The 20,057-nt window shown below is 44.7% G+C and overlaps 2 protein-coding genes across 3 annotated transcripts in view; one reads left to right on the plus strand and one right to left on the minus strand.

The window, feature by feature from the left end:
* Window positions 1-5,828: 5,828 nt before the first annotated feature.
* Akr1a1 (aldo-keto reductase family 1 member A1) overlaps window positions 5,829-20,057 on the plus strand; it is a 32,077-nt gene continuing 17,848 nt past the window's right edge. The window contains exon 1 of one of the 2 annotated variants that reach the window (XM_004672143.2): window positions 5,829-5,983. The gene's annotated coding sequence lies outside the window, so the exon portion shown is untranslated. The remainder of the gene's footprint in view (window positions 5,984-20,057) is intronic. The other variant, XM_045150779.1, reaches the window with a different exon arrangement.
* On the minus strand, window positions 14,358-15,499 carry LOC101597182 (cyclin-H-like). The gene has a single exon (XM_045150780.1). It carries the CDS (start codon window positions 15,497-15,499, stop codon window positions 14,528-14,530), a length of 972 nt encoding a protein of 323 aa, XP_045006715.1. The 3' UTR covers window positions 14,358-14,527.

Below are 20,057 nucleotides of genomic sequence, written 5' to 3' on the forward strand. Positions count from 1 at the left end.
CTGAGAAGCCTAAGAACCCAGGTTTGATTCCCCAGGACCCATGTAAGCCAGATGCACAAGGTGGTGCATGTGTTTGGAGTTTGCAGTGGCTGGAGGCCCTGGCCCACCCATTCTCTCTTCCTCTCCTTCCTTCTCTTTCTCTCTTTCTCACTCTCCTTTCTCTCTCAAACAAATAAATAAAATTTGTAGAAAAAAATAAAGTACTAACATTGCTTTTGGCTCCGTAAGAAATGAATGGCTCTATGAAAACTGACTATGGAGGGCTGGGTGGGAGGTGGGAAAAGAGACAGGCTGCAATGCAGATCTCACTGGGGGGTTGTGCTGTCTCACTGTGCTCCCCGGTGCCTGGGGATTGATCAGGCAAGTCAGACACTAGCTCTGATCCCAGATGGACAGACGAGGACACCAAGTAAGTAATTTGTGATAGCTGTTTTTAAAGTTTACTTTGTCTCTCTATGGTTTTCTTGTTTTTAATTTTTCTTTTTTTAAATTTGTTTATTTTTATTTATTTATTTTGACAGTGACAGACAGAGAGAGAAAGAATGGGTGGTGCTCCAGGGCCTCCAGGCACTGCAAACAAACTCCAGACATGTGCGCCCCCTTGTGCATCTGGCTGATGTGGGTTCTGGGGAATCGAGCCTCAAACTGGGGTCCTTAGGCTTCACAGGCAAGCACTTAACTGCTAAGCCATCTCTCCAGCCCTCTCTATGGTTTTATTGAACTACTAACAGACAACAGCCTAAAGATTCTTGCTTAGATTAAGAAGTACTCAATAATGAGTTTGTCAGAATAATTCTTAAAATTTCTAGTACTGTGCTAATCTACTTTCTGCTTTCAATACCTTTTTAATTCCCCCCCACCCAGGTAGGGTTTTACTCTATCCCAGGCTGACCTGGAATTCACTATATAGTCTCAGGGTAGCCTTGAACTCACGGAAATCCTCCTACCTCTGCCTCCCAAGTGCTGGGATTAAAGGCATGCACCACCATGCCCAGCTCCACCTATACTTATTTTTAAATAAAAAATGCTACTTTTATACAAACAAATCTGGAGTTGTGATGAATAGAGTACAAAGGTTAAAAGAAAGTGTGGTGGGCTGCAGAGATGGTTTAGGCTTAAGGCACTTGCCTGTGAAGCCTAAGGACCCATGTTCAACTCTCCAGATTCCACATAAACCAGACACACAAAAGTGAGGCAAGCACAAGATTGCACACGCCCACTAGGTGGCGCAAGTGCCTGGAATTCAATTGCAGTGACTGAGGCCCTGGCACACTAATTCTCTCTCATTCTCTCTAAAATAAAAAAGAAAGCAAGCATGGCTAAAAGAAGAGAAAAATTAGAACTGGACGTCATGGGACAGCTATTGGTCATGGGATAAATGGTTTATGTCCCTAATCAGTCCACTGACAATGATCCTTTTAGGATTATTATTTGGGCCTTGCATCTTGGACCTCTTAACTAGATTTATTACCACTAGACATGAGGCAGTGAATTTGCAAATGCTCTCAGTCCTAAGGGGTTATTATGGTCAGTGGCACAAAAAGACTCAGATTTATAAGGGTTGGATTTTTTTTTTTTTTTCCAAGTAGGGTCTTACTCTAGCTCAGGCTGACCTGGAATGCACTATGTAGTCTCAGGGTGGCCTCAAACTCACAGTGATCCTCCTACCTCTGCCTCTCACGTGCTGGGATTAAAGGCGTGTACTACCATGCCCAGCTCTTTTGGTTGACGTTTTTTGTTTTTATAGGGTTTTTTTGTTTGTTTGTTTTTTTGAGGCAGGGTCTCACTCTAGCCCAGGCTGACCTGGAATTCACTGTGTATTCTCAGGCTGGCCTTGAACTCACTCAATCCTTCTATCTCTGCCTCCGAAGTGCTGGGGTTAAAGGCGTGCGCCACTGTGCCCAGCTTGGTTGAAGATTTTTATATAAATTAGACATGACTTCAAAAGAGGCAAAATTATTGAAGAAATGCCATATTTCTACTGTTTCTAGCTTATATTAATTTAGATGGCATATAATTAATGTACCTATAAGAAATAAATGTGCTGGGTGTGGCAGCACTTGCCTTTAATCCCAGCACTCAGGAGGCAGAGGTAGGAGGATCACTATGAGTTTGAGGCTACCCTCAGACTACATAGTGAATTCCAGGTCAGCCTGGGCTATAGCAAGGCTCTATCTTGGAAGACCAAAAATAAAAATAAAATAAAATAATGTGCTTAGGACGTTCTGTGAAGCAACAGATGTTGCACTTCCATCCTCTGAAATTGCAGTGGGGGAGATTCCTTTGAACAATTAAAAACTTTTTTTTTGTCGTTTCCCCCCCCTCCCCCCAGGTAAAGTCTTGCTTTAGGCCAGGCTGACCAGTAATTCACTATGTAGCCTCAGGGTGGTCTCGAATTCATGGGTTATTCTTCTACCTCTGCCTTCCCAAGTACTGGGATTTCTTTTGTTGTTGTTGTTGTTTTTTTGGAGGTAGGGTCTCACTCTAGCCCAGGCTGACCTGGAATTCACTACGTATTTTCAGGGCGGCTTCGAACTCACGGAAATCCTCCTACCTCTGCCTCCCGAGTGCTGGGATTAAAGGCATGTACCACCACGCTCCGCTCCACACCCAGCTTTTTGAACAATTTCAATTTATGGTAGCTAACAAGAATTCTGGGACTCTGAACCTGACCCCTTTGGACAATATAAAACAATCTTATCTCGGGAGACAGCAGCCTGCAGTTAATCTTTTGTTGTTGTTGTTGTTGTTTGTCAAGGTTGGGTCTCACTCTAGCTCAAACTGACCTGAAATTCACTATGTAACCTCAGGGTGGCCTCAAACTCCCTGTGATCCTCCTACCTCTCTCTGCCTCCCAAATGCTGGGATTAAAGAAACGCACTACCATACCGGGCTGCAGTTAATTTTATATGACACAACCCTACGCTCATGGATGTAAATCTCTCCCCTCTCCAAGCATGGGAAAACTCAGACAAAAAAAAAAAAATTGTAAAAGTTATATAACTCTAGCACAATATCTGTTCAGGACCTCTGTCTTTCCAGGGTTAGCTAGCAGAGGTCCACGTGTGAATAGAGGCTCTCTCCCTCTCTGAAGTGGCTTTTGCCTGGTTACTCTCACTGACTCACATGTTTCCTAGAACAGGTGGACTGTCCTTTTGGACCACCCTTTAAATCTACAAACCAATCAGTTCTTCCCTTTACATACATGTATTTGACAAAAAAAAAAAAACTTAAACAAATATTTTATTCATGCCAGACGTGGTGGTGCATGCCTTTAATCACATCACTCACGAGGCAGTGGTAGGAGGATCGCCCAGGCCACCCTGAGACTATTTAGTGAATTCCAGGTCAGCCTGGGCTAGAGTGAGACCCTATCTTGAAACACAAAACAAAACAACAATATTTTTTTTATTTCTTTTTCTTGAGGTGGTGTCTCACTCCAGCCCAGCCTGACCTGAAATTCACTATGTAGCTTCAGGATGGCCTTGAATGCAATGCAAGGTGATTCTCCCACCTCTGCCTCCCAATTGCTGACTTCCACTTTCTGAATAATGGGATTACAGGCCTACTCCTAAAAATTAATTAGTTTTAGAAAACAATACACCTTTAACTTGACTAGAAAATTCTTTAAGGGCTATGATTACACTTTGCATGTGACAATATGTAGCCTGGGAGTTGGAGGAGAAGGCTAGATTACAGCAATGACTCAGCAGCTCACCAGTTGGCAAGATTATGCAAATTGTTGAACTTCAGACTTTGAAGAAATCAAATTCAGCAGGAAAAAGAACAGAAAGTTCATCAGGCCTTATAGAAGTGAAAGGCCCAAGAATTCAGAAGCTCAGAAATACTATCACGCTCCAAGGGGAGCTTAAGCGGGCTCCCTGCATACCTCAAACTCCAGGCTTTACTCTCTGTTGGAAGCAAGTAAAGAATCCCTCTTCTCATTATATCAGAGCCCACTCCTAATATAAAACTAGGTAAAAGGGCATGAGATAGCCCTCAAGGATGGGAAATGAGTAATAAAGTGAACCACTTATTTGGTTTCTGTAAATAGCCTGCACTATAAGCCTTACACTATAAGCCTTAATAGCCCACACTGTTAGCCTTAGTAGCTCCCACCATAAGCTGTAGCAGCCTGCCTCAGACCACCAAGGTCATAGGAGGCTGATACCATACTCTGCTACCCCCACCTAAGGAATTGCGCAAAGGCTGACCTCCAAGGTCATAGGAGACTGGAACCACACTCTGCTACTCCCACCCAAGGACCTGCACAAATGCTGACCACCAAGGTCATAAACTTATTGGCTTAGAAACTATGGGGTGGCACCAACTGACTGGCTAACACCCTGCGGGGCTCCTAATATTAGAAAATGATTGGTCTAAGGCACAGGCTTTGTTAGAAACCCTATAAAAACTGTCCTGTTCCTGCATTCGGGGCTCTGCAGTCCTCTACCCCTGTGCGGTGTACGACTGTGGGCCCCAGCGCTCTTGGAATAAAATCCTCTTGCAGTTTGCATCAAGACCGCTTCTCGTGAGTGAGTGATTTGGGGTGTTGCCTTATCCGGGCAGAGCGTGGGGACCCCCTGCGGGGGTTTTTTCCTACAGAAGATGGTAGAAATAGCGAGACAGGATCCATAGTAAGTGTCTCTTGGTAGTAAATTGGCTGGGGTAAAATGTACTTGAGGGGGCTGGAAGAGATGGTTTACCAGTTAAGGTGCTTCTCTACAAAGCCAGAGGACCCAGGCTTGATTCTCCCATGTTAGCCAGATGCACAAGGTGGCTCATGCCTCTGGAGTTCATTTGCAGTGGTTGGAAACCCTGACGCACCCATTGTCTCTCTCTCTGCCTCTTTCTCTCTCAAATAAATAAATAATTTTTTGTTTGTTTTTGTATTTTTTCGAGGTAGGGCTCACTGTAGCTCAGGCTGACCTAGAATACACTATGTAGCCTCAGGGTGGCCTCAAACTCATGATCCTCCTACCTCTGCCTCCCGAGTGCTGGGATTAAAGGAGCGCACCACCACGCCCAGCAAATAAATAAAAAATTTTTTAAACTTAAAATGTGCCTGAGGGTTTCTAAATCCTAAAGTCTGATATGGTATTATGAATTGGAATCTGAGCTTCTTTTATTTTCTACACTTGATCTTAGCCAAAAGACCTATAAATGACAAATAGCCTGAGATTACATAGTGAATTCTAGGTAAGCCTGTGTTACAGTGAGACCCTACCTCAAAAACAAAAATAATAATTAACAAATTAAAACAAAACCCCTCACCTCTGCACCTCCCCCCCAAAGAAACCCCTAGGAAACAAACAGCAACAAAAATTCCTCGTCACCAGTTGGGATGGCTCAGTAGAATCATACTCATGAAGTCATGTGTCTGGTATATAAATCTGCAGCTATGCTGCAGATGAAGTGAGGTCTGTGTTTTGGTCAACGTTAGTGCTGTTCTTGCTCTCTGGGACTTAGTCCGCCTGAAGTAAAAAAAACGGGACCAAGTTTGGTGAAGTGCAGGAATCTGGCCAAGCACTCGCCGGGGAGACGCTCAGGAGGCCAGGGACCACCAGGGAGCAGCCGGGGCCCTCCCGCCGGAAGTAAGGAAGCCGGGCGGGGCGGTGGCGCGCGGGGCGCCGGGGGCCGGGTGGGCGGCCCGGGCGGGGACGCCGCCCTCCGCAGCCCTCGTGGTGGGGTGCGTGCGAGCCGTGGCCCGGGTGCGCCTCGGGCAGCTCGAGCGGGCCGGGGCGGGCCCAGCCCTCGCGAGAAGTACTCAGCTGGCGAGAGCGCGCGCGAGCTACTCAGCTGAGGAAGCGGGGGGCGGGCGCCGCGGTGGGCGCGGTGGGCCTGGCCGCCCGGCCCCCGCCGCTCCCCGGGGTGGAGTTTCCTCCCCACCCCCGCCTTAAACTCAGGCCCTTTGGCTCCGTCGTGCGGTACGGAACGGAGTCCCGGAGACATTGTGTGCTTCCCAGTCTGTGCTAGCGCTCAGGTGAGTTCCTCCGGCTGCTTGGCCCATGTTTTCTTTCTGCAGGAGGCGGTTACCCTGGGTCTTTCACGGCGAGGCTGCCCCCAAAATTGAGCGGAGAGCTCGGGTACTGGAAGCGGAGACGTTTGGCTTGGGATTCGAGCCCTTCCTCCTAGTCCCGGTGATCCCGGACCTCTGCTTCCTCAGCAGTGAAACGTTCAGGAACATCAGTACTGCAGCGAGGATTAACCTCAGGCTTTGGGGCTGGAGAGATGGCTTAGCGGTTAAGGCACTTGCCTCCAAAGCCCAAGGACCCAGGTTCAACTCCCCAGGTCTCACGTAAGCCAGATGCACAAGGTGGTGCATACGTCTGGAGTTCCTTTACAGTGACTGAAGGCCCTAGTGCATCCATTCTCTCTCTCTCCCCCCCCCCACCCGTCTTTCTCTCAAATAAAATATTTTTTTAAAGTATTATCACGTGCTCTAAATTTTAATTCTGCCTTTTTGTTAAGTCAACATGCACGACTTTTTAGGGCTCTGGTTTTCCTATGAAAATAAAGGGAAGTTTCTCACAAGTGTCAGGAAGGAGAATAGAAAATTCTCTTGCTTAAGCAGTTCCTTGGGTCTGCAAAAACTTGGACATGTTATCCTGTTGCTATAGAGCCCTATTAAAGTGACAGTCCCGGGGCTGGAGAGATGACTCAGCGGTTCAAGGCATTTGCTTGCAAAGCCTCATGGCCTGGGTTCAATTCCCCAGTACCCACTTAACACTTAAAGCCAGGTGTGCCAAGTGGCATATGCCCTGGAGTTAATTGTAGTGGCAGGAGGTCCTGGTGCATCCGTGTACACAACACACACACACATACACACACACACACACACACACACACACACACACACCATGCCTCTTTATCTCAAGTAAATAAAATTGTAAAAAAAAAAAAAAAGTCAGCTGGGTATGGTGAATGCCTTTAATCTCAGTAGTCAGGAGGCACAGGTAGGAGTGCGGTGAGTGAGTTTGAAGCCAGTTTGAGACTACATAGTAAATTCCAGGTCAGCCTGGGCTATAGCAAAACCTGACCTTGGAAAAAACAACTGAGAATCAGATCTGAACCTTCACGTTATGGGGCTTATTATTAATTAACTCTTCTGTTCGGGATATTCATATTCAGGGTCTGCATGCTCCCTCTAGAAGAGTTTATATATTTTTTTCTGAGAGAGAATCTCACTCTACCCCAGGCTGATTTAGAACCGTTTCTGCCATCCCAGGCTGGCCTGAAACTCACATTAATCCTCTTACCTCTGCCTCTTGAATACACCTCCACACTTGTTCCTTGAACAGTGTTTATTTATTTATGAGACAGAGAGGAAGAGGCAGAAAGTCTGCACACCAGGGCCTCTAGCCACTGCAAAGGAACTCCAGACCCATGTGCCACCTTGCGCATCTGGCTTTACATGGGTCCTGGGGAATTGAACCTGGGTCCTTAGGCTTTGCAGGCAAGCACCTTAACTGCTAAGCCATCTCTCCAGCCCTGAGGTGTTTGTTTTTTTTTTTTTTCTTTTAATTATTTTTATTTATTAGAGAGAGAAAGGAAGGGAAAGTAAGTATGGTATCACAGAGGTCATCAGACACATACACCAAGTTGTGAATCTGGCTTTATGTGAATACTTAGCTATTGAACCCTGGGCTGGCAGGCTTTGCATGCAAACACCTTTACCTTTAACTACTGAGCTGTCTCTCTATCCCCACTAGAAGAATTTTGTTGATTCTAATCAGGTCTGTTACTTTCCCAAGGTCCCACTTTCTCAACTGTAATCCAAGTTTAATCCAAGTATGATTTTCAACATTTTTATTTTTATTTATTTATTTGACAGAGAAAGAGGGAGAGAGAGTGAGAGAATGGGCGCACCAGGACCTACAGCCACTGCAAACGAACTCCAGACCCATGCTCCCCCTTGTGCATCTGGTTTATGTGGGTCCTGGGGAATTGAACCTGAGTCCTTTGACTTTGCAGGCAAACACCTTAAATGCTAAGCCATCCCTTCAGCCCCCAATATGATTTTAGTATCATCTTTTTAAAAATTATTTATTTGTTTTATGTGAGACAAAGAAAGAGAGGACAGAGGTAGGATGGGCACAGGGCATTCAGCCACTTCAAATGAACTCCAGACGCATGCTTCACCTTGTACATCTGGCTGACTTGTGTCCTGGGGAATCGAACCTGGGTCCATTGGTTTTGCAGGCAAGTACCTTAAGAACTAAGCCATCTCTCTAGCCCTAGTATGATCTTTTCTGCTTCAGTGGACTTTTTTTTTTTGGTCCGCCCCCCAAGGTAGTCTCACTCCAACCTGGCTGACCTGGAATTTACTGTGTAGTCTCAGGTGGCCTTGAACTCACGGCAGTCCTCCTACCTTTCCCTCCAGAGTGCTGGGATTAAAGGCATGCACCACCATGCCCATTGGATTTTTTTTTGTGGGGGGGGTAGGGAGAAGGCTGGAGCTCTAGTCCAAGCTGACCTGGAACTTATTCTGTAGCCCAGATTGCCTTGTAGCTCATAGTGATCTTCCTATTTTATTCCCACCAGTGCCTCCCAAGTGCTGGGATTGAAGGCATACACCACTACACCACGCTATTTTATTTTATTATTTTTTGGGGGAGTTGGCCTGGAACTCAACAATCCTTCTACTCCTGCCTCCTGAGTACTGGAATTAAGGATGTGCCGAACCACTCTGGCCTTTTTTGGGGGGAGGGGGTTTTCCAAGGTAAGGTCTCACTCTAGCCCAGGCTGACCTAGAATTCATTATGTAGTCTCAGGGTGACCTTGAACTCATGACTATCTTCCTATCTCTGCGTCCCAAATGCTGGGATTAAAGGCATGCACCACCATGCCTGGCTTCCTGGCAATTTTTTTTTTAAGCAAGAACTTGCCTATTTTTTGTTGTTGTTGTCTATCTTTTTAAAATTTATTTATTTAGGAGTGACAGCAGAGAGAGAGAGAAAGTGAGCACCAGGGCTTCTAGCCACTGCAAACGAACTCCAGACGCATGTGCCCCCTTGTGCATCTGGCTAACGTGGGACCTGGGGAGTTGAGCCTTGAACCAGGATCTTTAGGCTTCACAGGCAAGTGCTCAACCACTAAGCCATGTCTCCAGCCTAGAACTTGCCTAATTTTTTTTTAAATATTTTATTCATTTTTATTTATTTATTTGAGGGCGACAGATAGAGAAAGAGGCAGAGAGAGAGAGAATGGGCATACCTGGGCATCCAGCCACTGCAAAACAAACCCCTTGTGCATCTGGCTAACGTAGGTCCTGGGGAATGGAGCCTGGAACCTGGGTCCTTGGGCTTCACAGGCAAGCGCTTAACCACTAAGCCATCTCTCTAGCCTGCTGGCAATTTTTTTTTTTTTTTTTTGAGGTAGGGTCTCACTGTGGTCCAGGCTGACCTGGAATTAACTATGTAGTCTCAGGGTGGCCTCGAACTCACAGCGATCCTCCTACCTCTGCTTCCCGAGTGCTGGGATTAAAGGCCTGCGCCACCATGCCTGGCATCCTGCTGGCAATTTTTTAAAAAATATTTTATTTATTGACTTCAAAATAACCTTGGAGCTGGAGAAGTGGTTTACCTTTTAAGCGCTTGCCTGTGAAGCCTAAGGATCCCGGTTCAAGGCTCGATTCCCCAGGACCCACGTAAGCCAGATGTACAAGATGACACATGCATCTGGAGTTCCTTTGCAGTGGCTGGAGGCCTTGGCGCACCCATTCTCTCTGTCTCTCTCTGCCTCTTTCCCTCTCTGTCTGTCGCTCTCAGATAAATAAATAAAAATAAGAACAAAAAATATTTTTAAAATAAAATAACCTTAACAGACTTAAGGGAAGCCATCTTGACATTTTTTAGGAGCTATAGGAGAATAAAGATTAACACAGGCCTGGAGTGGTGGCGCACACCTTTAATCCCAGCACTAGGGAGGTGGAGGTAGGAGGATTGCCTTGAGTTTGAGGCCACCCTGAGACTTCATAGTGAATTCCAGGTCAGCCTGAGCTAGAGTGAGACCCTACCTCGAAAAAACCAAAAGATTAACACAGAAAGGAAGTTGAGATATCTGGTGTTAGTCAAGGCAACGTGGTCTCCCATACATGATGCATACCAACATCTGGTGTTTGGTCTCCACCTTATCTGGAGCTTGTTCTGTGCTGACTGCCAAATTCTGTTTTTGTAAACCATGTTTACTGGTTCTTGTCAAATTAATTAGAGAAAAGGGGGGATGACTAAAGAGTAAAGGGTAGAAATGTAGTTTCTGTGTTTAAAAACTCACCGTAGAGAGCTGGGTGTGGTGGTGCACACCTTTAATATCAGTCAGCCAGAATTAAGACTCTCCTTTTTACATTTTATTCAGGTGGTTTGTTCATTTCTGGTCTGGAACTCACTACAACTTATTTGAGAGAGAGGTAGAGAGAATGGGCACGCCAGGGCCTCCAGTCACTTCAAACTCCAGACGCATGCGACACCTTGTGCTCCTGTCTTATGTGGGTACTGGGAAATCGAACCTGGGTCCTCAGGCTTTGGAAGTAAACACCTTAAACACTAAGCTATCCCTTTAGCCCTCCTCCTGCCTGCCCTCCCAGGTAGGGTCTCACTGTAGTCTCAGGCTGACCTTGAACTAACCGTGATCCTCCCACCTCTGCCTACTGAGTGCTGGGATTAAAGGCATGTGCCACTATGCCCAGTTTGTTTTATTTTTAATTTAATTAATTAATTAATTTTTTTCAAGGTAGAATCTCACTCTAGCTCAGGCTGACCTGGAATTCACTATGTAGTCTCAGGGTAGCCTCGAACTAAAGACGATCCTCCTATCTGCCTCCCAAATGCTGGGATTAAAGGCCTGAGCCACTCCCCTGGTTATTATTATTTTTTTTAATCTTTGCTAAAGATAGTAAGATGTCTGTGGGTATAGCTTGGCAGTAGAAATGCATGTATGAAGTCAGTTTATTCCCTAGCAAGTGCTCATATGCACACAGGTGCTCATACAAAGATAGTAAAATACCTTGATATATGTGTGTGTGTATGTATGTATGTATGTATTCTGTAGATGATTTGTCTTAGGTTTCCCAAGAAGGTGATAGGGTTAATGACTTTCTCAAGTGCTCATATGCACACAGGTGCTCACACAAAGATAGTAAAATACCTTGAGATATATATATATTCTGTACATGATTTGTCTTAGGTTTCCCAAGAAGGTGATGGGGTTAATGACTTTCTCAAGTGAGTCCAGTTAGCTAAACTCCAGCTGTCTATCTTTATGTGATGTCTCATGCCTGTAGTTCCAACAAGAGGCAAGAGGATCAGAAATTTAAATTCACACAGAGTTCAAGGCCAGCCTGTTCTATATGAGGGTCTCACTCAAAACAAAACAAACAAACAACAAAAAAAACAGCCAAATGCAGAAAGTAGCCCATGCATCTGGATTTTGTATGCAGCAGCAAGAGGCCCTAGCATGCCTATATACTTTTTCTCTAGATATACCCTTTTTTCTAGTAAATAAATAAAAATGTTAAACATACACACACCACCACCACCACCAAAGCAAAAGAAAACCCTCCAAACATCAAGTCTCTCCTTCAACCTCTGTGTGTTTATAGTAAGGTATTCAGAAGGGTGACCCAGGTTTGTGGGGCAAACCTTTACATCCACAAAATGATGCATCAGTGTATGCACAGGCTGTCAGCACATTTACAGAAAAGGCAGTGCTGGGCACAAGTGATAGTAAGTGTAAAGTATTAGCTAAAGGATGAGTAGCAGTTTGCCAGGCCAGTCTAAAATATTGGGGGGAATGCAATGTCAAAGAGGTCTGGAGTCAAGTGATGCTAGCTCTACAGAAGTGAAGAGGTGGGGAAAGTGAGTGTATGAGCCAGGTCTTCATGGAATTTGGACTTTGTCCTGAGGGTAGGGGAGAATTGCTGAACATTGAGTCTGGGAGTCACATGGTTGGATTTGCTGAGTGGATTTTGGACAAAGATGAACTGAAAACAGGAGAGATGCCTGGTTGAGGTAAGTGATGATAGTGATTAAAGATAAAGCAGTGGCAATGGAAGCCAGTGTAGATACACTACAAAAATATTTGGAAATAAGTTTTCTGTCTGTTTCTGGTGTGTGTACATGTGTACACATGTGAGTGTGGGCATGTGCATGCCACAGGGTTAGTGTGGAGGTCAGAGGACAACTTTCTGGTGTTGGTGTTCTCTCACTTGGCTTGAGACAGGGTTAATTTATTTATTTATGAGAGACAGGCAGAGTGGGTACATCAGGGCCTCTTACTACTGCAAATGAATTCCAGCTTGGTGCATTTGGTACCACTTGGTGCATCTGGCTTTATGTGGGTATTGGGGAATGAATAAAATCCATGCCAACAGGCTTTGCATGCAAGTGCCTTTAACCATTGAGCCATCTCCCCAGGTCTGAAACAGGGTCTCTTATTTTTAGTTCTGCTGCATTAGCCAGGCTAATTGGCTACAGGGTTTTTGGGAAATTCTCCTTTCTTCACTTCCCATCTTGCTGTAGTTATGCTGGGCTTACAGAAGCCTGTCACAGCTTCTAGCTTTCATGTGATAACTGGGAATCTAAACTCAGGTACTCATGATTGCAAGACTGAGCTATCTCCAGCCTGTTTTTTTGGCCCATCCCCAGCACAGGTAGGGTCTTACTTTATCCCAGGCTGACCCGAAACTTACCCTCCTACCTCAGCCTCTGGAGTGCTGAGACTAGAGAAATAAATTATTTCTTTGAGGGAGCGAGACAGGGAAAAAGGCAGACAGAGAGAGAAAGAGGGAGAGAATGGGCACGCCAGGGTCTCCAGGCCACTGCAAACGAACTCCAGATGCACGCACCACCTTGTGCATCTGGCTCATGTGGGTCTCTGTGAAATTGAACCAAGGTCCTTTGGCTTTGCAGGCAAACACCTTAACCACTAAGCCATCTCTCCAGCCCCAAGAGAAATATTTTTTTTTATTTTATTTACTTATTTATTGGAGAAAGAAAGGGGCAGATATATATTGAGAGAATGTGTGCACCCAGGACCTCTGGACACTGCAAACAAATTCCAGATGCAGGTACCACCTCGTGCATTTGGCTTACATGGGTCCTGGGGAATCGAACCTAGGTCCTTTGGTTTTTCAGGCAAATGCCTTAAGAGCTAAGCTATCTCTCCAGCCCAAGAAAAATTGTTTTCAAGGTAGGGTCTCACTGTAGCCCCGGCTGGCCTAGAACTCACTCTGTAGTCCCAGGTTGGCCTCAAATTCTCCTGCCTCTGCCTCATCCCCCTTGAGTGCTGGGATCAATGGTGTGCCCCACCATGCCTGGCCATGGAGGACTTTTTTAATCAAGGTAGGGTCTTACTGTAGCCGAGGCTGACCTGGAATTCACTCTGTGGTCTCAGGCTGGCCTCAGACTCACTGTGATCCTCCTACTTCAGCCTCCCAGACTCCTGGGATTAAAGGTGTGGGCCACGGAGTTAGGCAGAAAGAGTGAGAGAGGGAAAAAAAAAGGTGCCCTAGGATTTGCTACTGCTTCAAACGAACCCCAGATCCATTGCCACCTTATGTATCTGGCTTTATGTGGGTACTGGAGAATCAAACTTAAGTTGTTAGGCTTTTCAGGCAAGGACTTTAACCACTGAACCATCTCTCCAGCCCTCATGACTTTCTGTTCTAGACATAAAACCTGTTTTTTGCTGTGGCCCTTTCATCTTCCACATCCCTTAGGAGTTCTTGTTTTTTGAGGGTCTTTGTTAGATCTTCTGCCTATTTGATCCTGCCCCCGTGGTTTTCAGTTTCACCTGCAAAAGAAAGGAGGAAGTAGATTTAAGATTTCTTTCTTTTCCCCTATAAGCAATGCTTTTGTTCAAGCTCCTACCCCAGGTATAATTTCAGAGTTCTCTCATGTACTGGGAAAGCTGGGAGCATGAACAGGTTAGTGTTGGGCATCAAGCCCAACTGCTTGGTTAGACCATTGGTTGTAGTATCAGACCATCACGTTCCACTTATGAAATCCAGATATTCTTGTTTGATACTGGAGAAGTTTTGATTACAAGGATTACTGCCCTCTTAGTTTGTGTTTCACTGCCTGGATTGACCAGTTTTGTTGTAGTTGTAGCAAAAAGGCACAGTTTCTATATCTAAATTATGCTAGGCTGTAACATTCTTCATGGGTCAGAAATACTAGGAAAGATAATTTTGGTGTATTGGTTAACTTGCCACTTATATTGTTAGTTCTTCCATGTCTTTTTTTTTTTAAATAACAAATAGAAGTTTAATATATTTTGATATTTTCACTTTTTTTTTTTTTTTTGAGGTAGGGTCTCACTCTAGCCCAGGCTGACCTGGAATTCACTCTGTAGTCTCAGGGTGGCCTTGAACTCATGGCAATCCTCCTACCTCTGCCTCCCGAGTGCTGGGATTAAAGGCATGCGCCACCACACCCAGCTACACAATGTATTTTTTAATAAAGTTAAATGCCACATAGGCTTCCTCTTCCTGTTGGGTAGTTAGCACAGCCACATCAGCTTCATGTGATTACAGAGAATCTACCAGATCGTCGTCAGTCCACTCTTCCTCCTCCAGTCTGGGTTTCTTGGATACGTAGTCATCATCTTCATAGCCCTTCCTCTTCTTCGTAATTACATTAAGTGCCAGGTCTGCAGAGTGACATCGTTCTAGCTTCTGTTTCAGAAGAACAACTTCTTCAGATCTGGGCGACTCATACTTTTTTACTAGGTTTCTCATGCTTTTCATTATATCTAGTAACTGTGACAAACAAGTTCTGTTTTCTTTCAGCATTAGATTCTCGGACAAATAACTTTCCATGGTAATTCCAGCCCTGGAAGCGCTAGATAAAATGGCAGTTAGGGCAATTTGGGAAGGTGTATATAACAGGTAAGCATCTGTCAATGCAATTCTATTAAGAAAGTCATCAGCTGTTTTCCTCAAAATCTCTGGATTCTCCAACATGGGATAGCGAGTCTTTGTATCAATGAGGAAGCCTTCAAATGGTCTATATGGGTTGTGGACAATGAGGTGAAAGTTTAATTGTTGTATGAGCAGTAGTTCATATTCCAAAATCTGTTCCAGTGCCTTCTCCTGCCCAAGGGGACTCTCACGAAGGTTCCCAACAAACTGAGGACTAGACACGTTGAATTCATCCACTTTGCAGGCCAAAAATGCACATGTGAGCATTATTATCCGGGGGTGGTATTCCATCACTGAATTATTAAGATAAAAACGTTTGAAATACATACAAGCTGTACCCACAACAGACCGTGGCATTGCTGGCTTAAATACTGAACAGAATTCCAATAATCTTTTTTCATAGTATTTGCATAGTATCGCTTCTGCCTGAGGCTCAAGAAAGATGGGATCATTTGGAAGAACCTTCCCGGAGGCCGCCGCCTTGCACTTGAACTTGCGGTTCACGTCGGCCCGCAGCCGCGCCAGCTGCTCGTCGCTGGCGAAGGTCCAGTGGCGGCGCTGGCTGCTGTTGTGGAACATGGTGGGCCGGGCACCGGCGCCGGTGACAACCTTAACCGAGCAGGCGGCGCCCACAGCCGCCCCGGCCCAGCGCGACAGCGGGCGCGCGCTGACGTCCCCATGTCTTTTTATTTATTAATTTAAGAAATAAATGAAAGGGGACAGAGAGAGAGAGGAAGAGGCAGAGAGAGAGAGAATGGGCACACCAGGTATTCTAGCTACTGCAAACAAACTCCAGAAATATGCACCACTTTGTGCTTACATGGGTACTGGGAAATTGAACCTGGGTCCTTAGGCTTCAAAAGTAAGTGCCCTTAACTGCCAAGCCATCTCTTCAGCTCCTCTATCTTTTTTTTTTTCTTCTGTCTTTTTTTTTTATGAGAAAGAGAATTGGCACTTCAGGGCCTCCGGCTACTGCAGTAGAATTCTTGATGTGTGTACTACCTTGTGCACATGTATGACTTGACCTTGTCAGCATGTGTCACCTTGTGTATCTGGATTATGTGGGTACTGGGGGATTAAACCTGGGCCCTTAGGCTTTGCAGACAAGCACCTTAAGCGCTAAGCCATCTCTCCAGCCACTTTCTGTCTTTTTTTTTTTAAATAATTATTTACTTATCTAAGAGAAAGAGAAAGAGAGAGAGAGAGAGAATGGGCACACCAGACAGACCTCATGCCTCTGCAAACAAACTCCAGACACATGTGTCCCCTGGTATATCTTGCTTTACATGGGTACTGTGGAATCATATCCAAGCATTCAGGTTTTTTAAGCAAGTTCCTTTAACTGTTGAGCTCTTTCCAATCCCTATAATGTCTTTTAAAATTTGGAAACAGTCAGATATGATGGCATACACCTTTAATCACAGCACTCAGGAGACAGAGGTAGGTAGATCACTATGAGTTTGAGGCTACCCTGAAACTACATAGTGAATTCCAGGTCAACTTTGCCTAGAGATAAACCCTACTTCAACATGCCCCTCCCAACAAAAATTGGAAACAAGTATTACTTATTTATGTACTTACTTTTAAAATATTTTATTGATTTGACAGAGAGGAAGAGAGAGAAAGAGAGAACAGGCACGCCAGGGCCTCCAACAACTGCAAATGAGTTCTAGACGCATGTGCCACCTTGTGCATCTGGCTAACATGGGTCCTGGGGAATCAAACCTGGGTCCTTTGGCTTTGCAGGCAAACGCCTTAACTGCTAAGCCACCCCTCCAGCCCTTATTTACTTATTTTAATTAAAATATATTTTAGGGATGGTGAGATGGCTTAGCGGTTAAGGTGCTTGCCTGCAAAACCTAAAGATCCAGGTTCAAGTCCCAGTACCCACATAAAGCCAGATGGTCAAGGTAATACAAGCTTCTATAGTTTGTTTGCAGTGGCTGAAGACCCTGGTATGCCTATTCTCTTATCTGCATGCCTCTCTCTCTCTCTCTCTCCCTCTCCCTCTCTCATAAGTAAATAAATAAAATATTTTAGAAGAAAAATTTAATGTGCAGTGCTCCACATTGTGGTGCATTCCTTTATTCCCAGCATCAGGTCAGCCTGAGCTAGAGTGAGACCCTACCTCGAAAAACCAAAAACATAAAAAAGTATTGGAGGACTGGAGAGATGGCTTTACCTGCAAAGCCTAAGGACCCATGTTCAACTTCCAGATCCCAGTTAGCCAGATGCACAAAGTAAGATAAGCATAAGGTTGCACATGCCCACTAGGTGGCACAAGCATCTGGAGTTTGATTTCAGTGGCTTAGGCCCTGGTGTGCCAATTCTCTCTTGTCTCTCTTTCTCTCTGAAATAATGTGTCTTTTTTTTTTTTTTTTTTTTTTGAGGTAGGGTCTCGCTCTATCCCAGGCTGACCTGGAATTCACTATGTAGTCTCAGGGTGGCCTCGAACTCACAATGATCTTCCTACCTCTGCCTCCTGAGTGCTGGGATTAAAGGTGTGTACCACCACGACCAGCTTGAAATAAAATTTTAAAAAAATTAAAAATGAAATGTATTTGAGATTTGGAGAAATGACTCAACAGTTAAACTATCCAGGTTCATTTCCCCAGTCCTGACATAAAGCCAGATGTACAAAGTGGCACATGTGTCTGGAATTTGTTTGCGGCGGCTAGAGGTCCTGGTGCACCCATTCGCTCTCTCTCCCTGCCTATTTCTCTCTTTCTCAAATAAATAAATAAAATAGAAATAAAAAGGTGAGCCTTGGCTAGTGTGAGACTCTGCCTTTAAAAAAAAAACAAAAAACAGGCATGGTGGTGCACGCCTTTAATCCCAGCACTCAGGAGGCAGAGGTGGGAGGATCACTGTGAGTCTGAGGCCATCATGAGACGACATAGTGGGTCAGCCTGGGCTACAGTGAGACCCTACCTCAAGAGGAAAACAAAAAAAGAAAAGGAAAAGAACAGCAACAAAAAAGATTGAGGTGAAAGGTTATTTCTGTGTTATATTACTTCTTTAAGTGAATATTGTCTGTCTTGTTTTCATTTTTCAAAAAATATTTTGTTGTGTTTTGGTTTTTCTTAGTGGAGTATCTCTCTAGCCCTGGCTGACCTGGAATTGACTATGTAGTCTCAGTGTGGCCTCAAATTCATGGCGATCCTCCTACTTCAGCCTCCGAAGTGCAGGGATTAAAGCATGTGCTACCACCATGCTCATTTTCTTCTCTTTTTTTTTTTTGAAATAGGGTTTCACTCTCCCCCAAACTGACCTAGAATTCACTGTGTAGTCTCAGAGTGGCCTTGAACTCACGGAGTTCCTCCTACCTCTGCCTCCTGAGTGCTAGGATTAAAGGCATGTGCCACCATGCCTGGCTTTCTCATTTGTTTTATAATTTTTAATTTTTTAAAGTTTATTTTGAGAGAGAATGGGTGGGCCAGGGCCTTTAGCTGATGTGAGAGAGGGAGAGAGAGAATGGGTGCGCCAGGGCTCCAGCCACTGCAAACAAACTCCAGACATATGCACCCGCTTGTGCATCTGGCTTACATGGCTCCTGGGGGAATTGAACTGAGGTCCTTTGGATTTGCAGGCAAATTAACCGCTAAGCCATATCTTCAGCCCTTTTTTAAGCTTTATTTATTTTTATTTATTTGAGAGAGAGAAAGAGGCTGAGAGACGGAGAAAGAGAATGGACACGCCAGGGCCTCCAGCCAGTGCAAACAAACTCCAGACTCATGTGTCCCCTTGTGCATCTGGCTTACATGGGTCCTGGAGAGTTGAACTAGGATCCTTTGGTTTTGCAGGCCTTTACTGCTAAGCCGTCTCTCCAGCCCTGAACATGAGTTCTTAAGCTTAGTAGGCAAGTGCCTTAACCGCTAAGCCATTTCTCTAGCCCTTTTTCTCATTAAAAAAATATGGGCTGGTGAAATGGCTTAGCGGTTAAGCGCTTGCCTGTGAAGCCTAAGGCCCCTGGTTCAAGGCTCGATTCCCCAGGACCCACGTTAGCCAGATGCACAAGGGGGCGCATGTGTCTGGAGTTCGTTTGCAGGGGATGGAAGACCTGGCATGCCAATTCTCTCTCATTCTCTCTCTCTCTCTCTCTCTCCTCTCTGTCTTTTGCTCTCAAATAAATAAATAAATAAAAATAAACAAATATATATATACATATATATATGTATGTGTATATATATATATGTATGTGTATATATATATATATATATTTTTTTTTTTTAGACAAGCATAGTGGCAGACACCTTTAATCCCAGCACTTGGGAGGCAGAGGTAGGATTGCCATGAGTTCGAGGCCACCCTAAGGCTACATAGTAAATTCCAGGTCAGCCTGGGCTAGAGCAAGATCCTACCTTGAAAAACCAAAATATATATTTTTGGGGAGGGTGGGAGAATCCTGGAGAGATTGCTCAGTGGTTAAGGCACTTATCTTCAAAACCTAATGACCAGGGTTAAGTTCCCTAGTACCCATGTAAGTAAGATGCACAAAGTGGCACGTTCATCTGGAGTTTGTTTGCAGTGTACCCACTTTCTCTCTTGTCTTTCTATCTGTTTGCTTGCAAATAAATAAACATTTTTTATTGTTATGAGATAAATTTCTTTGTTTTTATATATTTATTTGAGAGAGAATGGGCATGTCATGTCCTTCAGCCACTGCAAATGAACTCCAGACATGTACACCACCTTGTGCATCTGGCTTTACATGGTTATTGGGAAATTGAACCCAGGCCAGCATGCTTTGAACAAGCACCTTTATCTTCTGAGGCGTTTCCCAGTCTCTTTTTTGGTATTTTTTAAAAATATTTTATTTATTTATTTAAAAATATTTTATTTTTATTTTTTTAACAGAGAAAGAGGGGGAGGGAGAGAGAGAAAGAGAGAATGGGTGCACTAGGGCTTCCAGCCACTGCAAATGAACTCCAGATGCATGCACCTCCTTGTACATCTGGCCAATATGGGTCCTGGGGAATCCAACCTGGTTCCTTTGGCTTTGCAGGCAAACGCCTTGACTGCTAAGCCATCCCTCCAGCCCTTTTATTTATTTATTTGAGAGAGAGGAAGAGGAAGAGGCAGATAGAAAGAGAATGGGCACAACAAACTCCAGATGCCTGCGCCCCCGTGTGCATCT

The sequence above is a fragment of the Jaculus jaculus genome, chromosome 5 (genome assembly GCF_020740685.1).
Source record: "Jaculus jaculus isolate mJacJac1 chromosome 5, mJacJac1.mat.Y.cur, whole genome shotgun sequence".
In the NCBI taxonomy this organism is placed as follows: Eukaryota; Metazoa; Chordata; class Mammalia; order Rodentia; family Dipodidae; genus Jaculus; species Jaculus jaculus.

What these genes read in the sequence shown, in the direction of transcription:
- LOC101597182 (XM_045150780.1), bottom strand. Translation starts at nt 15,499, where the DNA reads ATGTTCCACAACAGCAGCCAGCGCCGCCACTGGACCTTCGCCAGCGAC.